At 42.2% G+C, this 11,936-nt stretch overlaps 1 protein-coding gene across 1 annotated transcript in view; it reads right to left on the bottom strand.

Annotated features, from left to right (window-relative positions):
• BCAS1 (brain enriched myelin associated protein 1) overlaps nt 1–11,936 on the bottom strand; it is a 52,151-nt gene that overhangs the window by 18,101 nt on the left and 22,114 nt on the right. The window contains exons 4-7 of the mRNA XM_044455565.1: nt 11,084–11,242; nt 9,520–9,564; nt 5,260–5,394; nt 121–156 (exon numbers count right to left, since the gene is read on the bottom strand). Coding sequence (XP_044311500.1) covers nt 121–156; nt 5,260–5,394; nt 9,520–9,564; nt 11,084–11,242 — 375 coding nt within the window. The remainder of the gene's footprint in view (nt 1–120; nt 157–5,259; nt 5,395–9,519; nt 9,565–11,083; nt 11,243–11,936) is intronic.

Genomic DNA, 11,936 nt, shown 5'->3' with positions numbered 1-11,936 from the left:
GTTTGCCATCATATATCGCAGGATTAAAGGAGACAGGCCATGGCCACAGCGTGGCAATCGACATCTTAGTCACATCAAAAAGCACGTCCAAGATCTGTGCTTTTTGATGGCGATACTCACTTTGGTATTTGCTGTCTGTTGGGCATCTTTCTTTGCCTAAAAGTGGGGAAAACACATATACACGGGTGAATCATTCAAGACATTATCATTTCATAGTATCAGGAAATATCTGGGTTCATGTTTAAAGATTGAACACAGAGAGGTTCACTTAGTCATAAAATATATATTATAGCTAATGGGCCTCCCACAGGCATCTGTCTGGTCACTGTGGAAACCGAATGAAGGACCAGATGGGCCTTTAGTCTGATTCAGCACGATTCTTCCCATGTTCTTGTGATGTCTTCTCTGCACAAGCCACCAAAAGAAAATGGACGTATGAACACCAGTGGCATCCTAGATCCCTTTACCTATAGAAACCAGAATCAGTTGTTTTACTTATCCCCTTTTGGCTACACCCAGCATGAGTTTTACCCGCTTCAACCTGTGGGAAGGGGCTGCCCGCCACATGAACATCATTATTTACCACTTTCACCCATTACTGTTTCAAGGTTGTATGTTTCACAACATTTCCCATTCCACCCTAAATCCCTACTGCAGGGATTATTTTTGGAAATGTGGCAAGCATTCATAATTGCTACTGCAAATTTAAACACATGAACTACTGACTTGAACCCATGCAACAAAATGGAAGTTGCTAGTGGTTAGTATCAATGTTATTTTGGTGATATTAACTTTGTAAAGACAAAATGGTTTGGGGCTGAAATTAGGGTTCAACATGGAGGCCTGAAAACCATGTCAGCTTGGGAAGAGAAAAGAAAATGAGGTTGGTCTCCAATGTTTTGAGCTGTGAGGAGGAGAGGAAACATGAGCTATTGGTACTTCTTGTGCTCCACTGTTTTCTTTAAGACTTCAAGTAGAAGTGATCTCCACCACCAAAGTTATGGGATACCAGAAAACAGGAGGCATGACTGAGTAGCAGATGCTGTTCTCTGTGCTGTCTCCTAACATTCCAAGAGGAACATGTGTTTCCTTCTGTTGTGAGACCTGATGTGATGTGTATCACAGGGGGACCGTGTATCCTACTTTGCAGAGCATAATAGCCTATTGGAAGGGCTGTTTGGTGCAAGTCTGGTTCACAGATGAGCGCTTCCAGACAGAGGGAAGCATTCAGAAGACATTGTGCCACTGTCCTGTCTTTTTCCGCCTCTTTAACAGGCCTTTAGCTTTAAGAAGTGGTAAGAAAACATGGGAAAGTGATGAGTGGGAGATGATGTTGTCTTGTTTCCCATACAATTCTGTGAAAGGGGCCTGGATATGGTCCCACAGCAGCATCGTGTAGAAGCAGACAGCCTCAGCTATTGGGCAGTATAGAAACGGAGCAAGCAAACAAGCAAACAGATAAATAAAAGCAGCCCCAAAGGGAGAAGTGGAGCACTGAATTGCACAACCACAGTTGGCACCTGGACACAGACGAGCAGGCACACGAGGCCCCTGGTCATGGTCCTCCCCGTTCTGGTGAGATGCATTGCACTGTTGCTTGAAATATGCTTTCTACTTTTGCATCTATGCTATAAATTAGCCTATCATGTCTTCCTTTTTGTGATGTGTAAAGGATCACCCCAATAGAAGCAACCTGAATATCACTAAAGAGGAAATGTGAGACACACTTTTTTCTTCTTCTTTACGTGTCATATAATCTCTGACAATTCCTTGCCTGAAATACTTCATTTTAAAAAAACTTTAAAACTTGTATAATATCAGTAATTATTTGATGGAAGCTTGACACTTGCACACACAGACAACATACTAGAGGGCATCTTTTCCCTTAGTTGATCCTAGTTATATTAATTCCAGCATAAAAACTATGATTTATTTAAGAGTATGAATAGGAGCATAGCTTTACATCCCCGCCCCCACAACTCTGGTGGTTATAGCTGTTGTGAAAATCTATAGCTCATTCCTCTTTAGGGGGATGGGTGATTTCTTTCATTTTTAAAAAACAACATCAGATATGTTGTTAATGTTATTTAATGAACCTAAGCAGCTTTCCAGCACCAGCCCATATTCCAAATAAATGTTCTTATTATATAAGACCCCATGCTCTCAAAAATTCCGTGTGGGTGTCTAAATAGAATTTCTGCATTCAGTAATTAATTTTCCATCCACAAGTCAAAGATCTTTGTGTATATGCATTCCTCAGGATATAATGCTGGCATTCTTTTTCTCCAGACCTCCATATAGTAATGAAGGAAATATTGATTTACATTCAAATCCAATATTATATCAATAGCATTATGGATAGAATTCTGTACTAACCCAAATCTGAGAGACAAAATTCGCAGCATCAACCAGGCACTTGCTCTGGTCCTTTGTTGTTAATGCTTCACCTGCAGAGTCTCTGCTCCACAAACTCTTATTCCTTGTGCTTCTTTGACACCCAAACAAGCTGCCTTGGGAAATGGAGGACTTTTCTTTGCAAGATATATTTAAGAAGAGGCTGAGTGGGTAACAGTCAGGGATGTTGTAGTTGCAAGACTGAATGAGAGTTTGCACTAGATGACCTTCAAGATCCCTTTCAATTCAAAAACTCAATAATTCTGTGATACAGTTCAATATTTAATTGCTTCTATAGTAGTAACTGGGAATTCTTTAAGACTGCCAAAAAAAAAAAAAAGACAACAGAAAAACTCCAGACTAGAGTTAATGACTCTCTTCCTGACAACAAGAGTTGGCTAAAATGACTCTTTGAAAGCAAGCATCACCCATACTTTCTTCGTCAATACAGGACCCTATTCTTCTCAGACCAGGGACTAAACAGAGAGAAGCAATGTTTACTCCCCACTGTCCAGTGATGAAACACTGCAAAAATTTGGTTCATTATTGCTATATTTAATCGCAGGGGTCTCAAACTCAACTGACCTGGGGGCCGCTGGAAGTAGAGTCTGGGTGCGGCTGGGCTGCATCCAGTATTCCACCCCCGCGGTGGTGGTGGGCCGCTCATCCCGTGGCCGGCCCAGGCGCCGCCAGCGCTTTGAAGGCCGCAGGGCCCCTCCCCCGTGCCCCCGCCTGTCCCGGCAATTGGCCCGCGGGCCGCGAGTTTGAGACCCCTGTTTAATCTGAAAGTGGATTGGAAGGCATTTTTCTCCCTAGTCATCCCATGAAACTGTGTGGTAGGAGATTCAGGATAAATAAAAGGAAGCCCTTCTTCACACAGTGAGGAGTTAAATTACAGAATTCACTTCCACAAGAGGTAATGATGGCCACCCATTTGGATGCCCTGAAAGGGAACTGGACACATTCATGAAGAATAAAGCAATTTAGCATCATGGCTAATAATTTTGATGCCTATATGCTACCTCCACTACCGGAGCCAGTAAACTTAGGTAGTGGGATTTAGTAGACTATCCTCCACTTGCAGGGGAACATGGGTGGGAGGGTGCTGTTGCAGTCATGCCCTGCTTGTAGGTTTCCTTTGGGCAGCAGGTTGGCCAACACTTGGTCTGCTTGATCTTCTTCTTTTCTTATGCTCTTTTAAAGGTTGTTATGAAGGTCACCTAGAAGCAGAACCAACCTACTGCATTAACAAAGAGGTGCAGTATACACCATCTTGGGCTCTATGGGAGATAAGCAACACCAGAGGGATCTAACTACATCTGTTGAGTGGATGTAAATATAAGAAAGGAGGGAAATAATGGATTGCCATAAGAAAGGCATAATATTCTCTTGTACTCACACATCTCTGCATGTCAAAGCCAAAAAATATAACCTACTGGTAAGATCTCTTTTGCAAGGCCTGTTAACACAGAAGGGGTTCGGTTGCACGCTTGATGTTCAAGCAGCGATATGGCAATATATAAAGTGAGTCAGGGCCCATTTTTGATGGATTGTGATGTGTTTGGAAGGAGGGCTCTCCTGAGTATTCATCAAATTCAATGTAAATGAGTCTTACTTGATATTAGGCTGAAACAAGCGCAACCAAAATTCTCTTCTGCATCTATTGGACTCCTCTGCTTCTTGTGCCCAAAGTAGACTATACATTAAGATCCCTGGCTGAATTTACCATCCTTCTACATTCAAAACAAAATAAACAGTACTGTGTTTTTTTGGGAGAAGTTGACTTGGATTGGGAGTCCAGAATTTCAAGCGGGATTTAATACCATTTTCTTGAACAATTTCCAAAGCCACCTCCAAAGCTGTTATTTGCCCCATAGGGAAAAACTTATGTGTGCCTGTAAAGGTTTTTCAGAACTCACATGGAGAGGGTTTGGATGATCATATCACAGCTTAATAAGCTCTAATCTTTACCCCACTCTGTGGGAGCTGGCAAACAAACCAAGATGTTAACTGTTCTTATGAACCAGGAACTTCTGGCTTACAGCTTTGGAGTAAACCAGAATAGGAAATCAGTATCACAGTTAATATCCTGGCTTTTCCTGAATTTGTTAATCATAGCATTTCTATTCAAAAGAAACAGGAAACTATAGTTAGCAGAACATAACCTCCTGGCTTGTTCACCAGTGTCTGCAATGGTGCTCCATGCAGGGAAAATAGATTGTTCATAGAGACATGTGAAACCAAGAAATGCCATCCAAACATAGCCACACTTTTCTAGTAAAAATATCTTGAAGAAATATAACATGGAAGCAATGCGATAAGAAACCAAGCTGGGAAATTTGACATTCAGACATGAATGACTTCTCTTGGTAGCTGAAGCACGTTCTCAACCTCATACCTCCTCTCCTCCTGCAACATGAGGATAAAAGTTGTGCTGCCTTCCTGCTGCAATGGCAATTAAGATCCAATAGGTCAATTTGTTTGGAACTCTTTAAATGCATCACTTCACATGCTAAGCATAATTGCAAAGGGAACTTTTAGAACCAAATTGTTTGTCAGATCTGCGTGAAAGCAACATGGGTGTTGTTAGTGAGGGGAAGAGGAAAGGGACATTAAGGTGTCGCCAGCGGGTTCTTTCCACCCCTGAACACTGCATTCACAGATGTTACTTGAGATACAAATTTTCACACTCTAAAAGACTTGATACACTTTCCTTTGTCTGATTTTTTTGAGGGGGATACTTATGTACTTGGCATCATTTTGCTCTTTATTAAGTCCAATCATTGTGATTTTTCATTCAGTTTAAGACTCCTCTGTTGCAATTCAGGGTTCAGGGTGGTGGCTGTTTTACTCTCCAATACCAACCTTATGCCTAAACAGTTTGCTAAAGGTACTGTGTCCTAATCTGGGGCTGTCTGGCTTCTTTTTCTTGGAGCTTTTCACAAGGGCATCAGCCGCCGTCTTCTCTGAAAGCTGCCCACCTTGGCCTGTTTGAGATCCCTTTGAGCGACATCATTCAAAGCTGAGTCTCCATTACATGCTGCATTTTCCTTTTGCTCATAATATCCATCAGCAAAATGACACACACCGTATTGTCATAAACAAGTCCACATATCCCCCCACCCTGGCTCATTAACGAGAATTTTATATTATATAAAATTCTATAATTTTCAGTTTTTGACTGATCATTGCTCAGTTTCTCCACACCAAAACAGCATCTTCCAACAGCATACGCTTAAGGTAATAGCTTGGAATGATTTCCAATATCACGTGCACAATTACATATAAGAAACATTATATGCCCTGTTCAAACATTCTGCCTTTAGGGAAACCTACTGATTTTCAGGGGGACACCCACTTGCCATAGAAATCCATTCCAGCTTAGTGAAGACTGTTCTGACACATGTTCTAAGCCACATGTTGAGCTCACGTGGTGCACCGATCAATTCTCATGTTGAGTGTCATAACAATCCTGCATAGTTTCAACTGAAAATGCATCCAGCACTCTCCTATGGTTCCCACAGCAGTGGGAAATCAATACCAGTAGGCAAGACATTTTTCAAGGAAGTTTGCATGCCTTGACATTTTCGCATTAAGGAAAATCTGGTAAGTTTTCGATGAACTTCATGGTTGCCCAAGCACATTTAGGGAACTACACTGATGCAAGTCCCTTTGATTCAAGGGGAGCCATCAACAATTCAAAGACCTGGTCTGAAGGTTAGAGCCCAAATAGCTTGGAACTAGATTATATGGAGAAATCCTATATGGATTATAGGATTGTATGGACAATCCTACCCATACATTAAGATGTGCCTGCCATTTATACTCGGTTGCGGTGTAGCCAATTTATTTTGTTTAGGATTTATAATATACTGTAAGCCGTCCAGGGATGACAGTGATGGATGGCCTATAAATCTCCTAAATAAAATAAAAATGAATAATAAATTTAGATCTTGTTATACAGAAGAGAAAGAAGACCTTCTCAGTGATGGCCTTAGAACAGTCCCTTCTGTATAATCATTTGAGTGAGGAATATTATTGTGGACAACGCATATTCTGAAGCACAGCGTGAGGCATAAACGTGTAAATTTTGACTGTGTGCAAAATCCCAAAGAAAGATAGATTGTTAAATTTTATTCATCTATCTAAACCTTTTATATGCCGTCCTTTATGTATAACATCTCAGGACGGCTTGCAACAATTAATTTTCAATTAACTGTACTTCCTGTTAAGAAGATTTTGAGTACCAAATGAAGGGGAAAAATATTCCACAGGTGGAGGATACTGGAGAGCTTCTGGAAGTGTTTAGACTCTGAAAGTGTCTAGACGGGCTAAGTTGAGGACCAATAAACTGAAGCTGATGGCAAGATGGAAGCCCTCTGTGGTTTCCAAGCCTGGGAGACAGGTGCAGTGCCTGTACTAGATAGAATTGCACCCCCTTTGAAAGATCAGGCCATAGTCTGGTGGCACTCCTACATCCATCACTGTCACCAGAATCCCAAGTGATCCTGGTAGATAAGAGTGCTCTTTACCATATACTGGTTCACCAGCTATGGCCTCTTCTGGACAGGGATAGCTTGGCCATGATGGTACAAACACTGGTAAACAAAAAACTGGATCACAACAATGCACTGTATGTGGAGCTGCCCTTAAGGCCGCTCTGGAAGCTGAAGCTGGTGCACAATGCAGAGTTCAATTTTTGTGGGAGCTGCCACCTTTCGGCAGTCAACCCCTTTGCTAGGAGGCTGCAATGGTGACTCGTTTGCTACCAAGCTGGTGCTTAAAGCCCTTACACTTGGGGCCAGGTGAGCATCTCCCCCTTTCCAACCTGCCCAGACACAGAGCATCAGATGGCCTGCTCCTCTTGGACCTCTGGTCCCATTGGAGTCCACCAGAAGAAGAGGCTTCAGCACAGTGGCTCCCTTTCTGCAGAATTTCCTCTCTGTTGAGGTCAGGCAGTCATTGAAATTGAATTGGCACCGTTGGAAATCCCTTGATTTCAGGAAGCCTTCTTTTACTGACCAAACATGATTTTATTGTTCCTGTGGTAACACATTGTTTTATGCTTTTTACCTTATTTTTTAATCTTTTTATTGTTCACATCTCTGGAATTTGTTTAGATGTAGAGCAGTATATACATGCTGCAAATAAATAACTCACAAAGATGCAAACAATACTGAGCTAGGCAGACCAATAATGTGGCCCAGTGGAAACCAGATTCATACTATCCGTGCAGGATATGACTTTCCTGCAGCCCAGAGAATAAGACTCACACATAATCTATACATTTGCTGCTGACTATTAATGGCTACTAGTCATGATGGCAATAGATTGCATCAGGCATTAGATTCTGCACACCTGTGTATCCCTGTTGCTGGAAACATGAAAGGGAAGATTCTACTGTGTGTATGTAGCTTCCTACATACACTTGCAAGCTTCCTAACTTCAGTGGGAACAGTTTTGTTGGCCCTTGGTTGGCTCATTTTGTGTCAATTGCTTTTTAAGAAATGGAGTCTCAGACTTGTGCCAAAACAAACAGCAAGAAGGTTATTTCTAATGGTCATGTCATGCATCTCATGGTGGTTTCTGTTTTTAAAAAAGCAAAAATAAAACCCTCAGTTGTGCCAGTAATATTCATTGAACAAGGAGCTACAGGCAAAGCTGACTGTCTCACACATGTGCTTGCATGATGCATACATTTTGAAATATGTCTCCAATGCATTAAAATATGGGAAAAATATTAAGACCCTAATAAAGTTCACCAAACAGAACTTATAGTTAGTGGGGTAGATCCAAGATCAAAGGTAAAGGTTTCCCCTTGATGTTAAGTCCAGCCATGCCTGACTCTAGGGGGCGGTGCTCATCTCCATTTCCTAGCCAAGGGAGCCAGCGTTTGTCCGCAGACAGTCTCTGTGGTCATGTGGCCGGCATGACTAAACACCGAAGTGCACGGAACGCTGTTACCTGCCCACCGAAGTGGCACCTTTTTATTTAGTTGCATTTGCATGCTTTTGAACTGCAAGCTTGGCAGGAGCTGGGACAGAGCAACGGGAGCTCACTCCATTTTGCAGATTCGAACCAGCGACCTTTCAATCAACCAGCCCAGCAGCACAGTGGTTTAAACCACTGTGCCACCTGCAGTCCCAGACTCAAGATAGGGCTAAGCTATTTTACTTCATCCAAGATCTCATGGTGGTGTGCATCATTCCTCTCTTCTCCCATTTTGTCAGCACAACAACTCTGTGGGGTAGACTGCCCAATAAGAAGTTCAAAGTAACCTTCATGGATGAGCAGGAGTATTGCCTGCATTTCCCTTGTCCTATTCTGACTCTGGCAACCCCTAAGCCACTGAGCTTGGAAGATTACAGACATCCAACTGAGTGAGGGAGGAACTTAGATGTGGGGATTTCCTCTGTACTTCTCCCACTTTGCAAATGACACAGATGGCCAACTTCTCCCATCTCTACCTTCTGCCCCTGGTCACGAGGAAGAGCTGTCAAGACACCAACGGGATTCTGCATATCCCAGCTGAACTTCTCTCCTCCCCTTTCCAACCCTGTGCCCACCAGCTCTGAAGTTGCCTCCCAGAATGCCCACTCACACCAGCTCTGCAGTCGCACTTCGAAAGAACGGTGCCAGCTGTGAGAGCAGAGGAAGGGCGCTCCAAGGTCAGTCTCAGCTCCAATCTTAGATCTCATTTCTGCAGTTGGAGCCAGGAACTCACCCTATGGCTGCCTAGCCATCACAAGGGAGCCACGCACCCTTTACAATGAGGGGCTTCATAGGTACAACATCAACCAGGGACTTGATCAGGTAGCATGAGTTTGAGCCAATCTACAGAAAAATACGACATCAGCTGTAAATCTGGATGACCATGGGCATAACCAACATGGCAAAGTCACGAAAAGACAGAAGTGCCTTACTCTTCGCTCTTTGAAGGAAAGGCAAGATGAAAATGAAGTAACGCATCACAATAACACTGCAGATAAACCCTTAACGTTGCCTGATACCAACTCAAATGCAAGCTTCAGAGATCCACACGTGTGAAAAAATCCCAAGACATCCAGTTAAGCAGGTATTCTAAGGAAAAAGAGGGATTCCTCTTTGTTGGGAACCAACACTCACCTTATCCTCAGAATCGGCCTTGGAATCTGCCTTGCTTGGAGAAACCTTTTAATTCAAGAAGACAAACCAATCCATAAAATGTGCCATATTAAACACTAAACCAAACCGTGAAAGCAGTTTTGGCTTAAAGCCCAATAGAAAACATTTACACCCTCAGGTTTAAAACTAAGAATACACAAACAAAGTCCGGGCAAGAGTCAGTAGCCTAAAAATACACAGAGGAATTCAAGGTAAGTGGTAGGAAGAGAATCTGTGAAAACAATTCAGACCTAGAATTGACTACCAAGGGAAGTCATAAAAACGTCTTCAAGAACAAATTGGACAGTCACCTGTCATGGTGAAGAAGACAGATGAGAGGGGAAGGAAAAAGGAGACGGGACGGCTGCACCTTCTTTTCTAAGCATGCCCACTATGCGCAAAGGTGGCTGCTGTAGTTTAGTTTTTAGAGACTAGACAGAATAGGTTTCTATTAGCATAATCTTAGACGTGCATGTCTAATTGGATATAAACCCAGAAATACTTCTGGGTGTGTGTTTATATTGGGATTGCAGCCTTCACTATGACTCTAAAGTGGAATCATAGCTTTAAATTAAAAAAAACCTTAACTCTTAGTTTTGTTATAGTAAAGACCAAATATGAAAGTATTGTGCATACTTTTATGCTGAATTTAAATGCATTTTATTTTGTTTCCTTTTGTATGGCCTGTGGACTAAATCAGTAAATTCTGTTCTAAATATTGCTGGAGAAGTTGCTAAAACACAGAGCCAAACACATGTTGGAAAGCCTTGCAAAGCTCCACTGAAATGATTGCTTTCCTTGGTAATACCTCCTCTTATTTTATGTTGCTGTCTTATTTAGATTTACAATGCCATCCATGCATGTTTACTCGGAAGTGAGCTCCACTATCATCAGTGGGATTTAGTCCCTAATACATCCGTTTAGGATTGCAGCTTTAACGTGCAAACATCCATATTTACAAGGGAGTAAATGCCATTGAACTCAGTGGGCAGCATATCCAAATAAAGAAGCTTGCATTTGTCTGATAGCTTTTCTTCTCCTTCTGTAACGATGGCAAAGTTGTGCAGCGTTGGAAATGCTACTGTTGAAAAAACAGAAGTAATTGATGCTTTTGTTCTGACCTTTATGGTTAATGAATAAAAGACACTCCCTTTTAGCACACAAGTAAGATCCCTTCTTCTAGCACTTACTTGCATTTCAAAACTTCTTTTACAACAAATCCTATAAGTGGTGTCCTGCCTTGGAAAACAATGCCCAGACTCACACTATTTTCCCTTTTTATCATTTCACATTGACCTCAAACCTTTTCAGCGTCCATTGTGTTCACCCCCCCCCCCGCACCACACAAAAAAGCATTTGGACAGCAATTTCCAGAAGAACAGCCATCTGTTGCAATGAAAACAACAAAGTATGGCACTTTAAAGACCAACAAAGCTTATGCCAGAATAATGCACTAGTCTTTGACTAGTCTTTGTTGTTTTGACCGCAGTCTTAGTTTACCGTGGATGCCACTTCTACAGAGGAAGAAGTTAATGCAAAGTCTTACCAGTGTTTTAAAGAAGCTCATGACGGAATTGTCAGTCCCAGACACCGTCTTAACGCTCTCTGGCTTTACCTCTTCTTGGGCGAGATTCTCAGAGGCCTGAGAATTGACACCTGCCGAGTCCTGCTGCAGAGCACTTTGCTTGCACTCATCTATGACGTCCTGGATGAAAAGGGAGCACGGTTTTTTCCAGTTCCTCTCTTGCTGAATGTCCAGCAAAAGATGGTGAAAGTAATCTGTTTGCCACTTGCACCAACCCGGGCACAATCCTAATTCCATCCATATTTCTCCAGCCTACATATCCAGAACAATGGGGCATTGATGCGAGCCATGTCTAATAGATGCAGCATCGCCATTGGCTGGGGGAACATTGCTCAGAACCACCAAGAACAATACATACAAGAGGGCAGGTTGCATGTGGCACACAGAACAAATATGTTTCTGTTCGAGGCAGCTGAGTACTGAATATACAGTTTAGGCTCTGAACTCTGAATTCTTAGTGTCAGATCACACCACACAGAGAGAGCCCCTGTGGCTCACATTTCTAGAATTTCCAGGAAAATAAAATAGAAACTAATTCATGCAAGTTTATGAGAAGATGATACTATCATGACCTTGCTAAAAGCATCAATAGATCATAGGGAGCTCCTAGTGCACTCTTTGCTACCATTTTCAGAAAGAGGTTAAAGGAAATGGTTTGTGTCCAGCTTTGGAGAATTGGGTTTGCTTGTGTTTTGGTTTAGATCTAGCTAAATCCTTGAGAAATGAGAAGCCCTGTTAGCCTGCATTCAGAATATCTCTTCATACTGCAGGGATGAACAACTATTTTTCCCCTCTCTTGGGCTGTATGGCCTCA

Source organism: Varanus komodoensis, unplaced genomic scaffold (assembly GCF_004798865.1).
Source record: "Varanus komodoensis strain SLA01 unplaced genomic scaffold, ASM479886v1 scaffold8, whole genome shotgun sequence".
Taxonomy (NCBI): Eukaryota; Metazoa; Chordata; class Lepidosauria; order Squamata; family Varanidae; genus Varanus; species Varanus komodoensis.
Note: the sequence above shows the minus strand (reverse complement) of the source record. Positions and strands in the feature narration are given on the sequence as shown.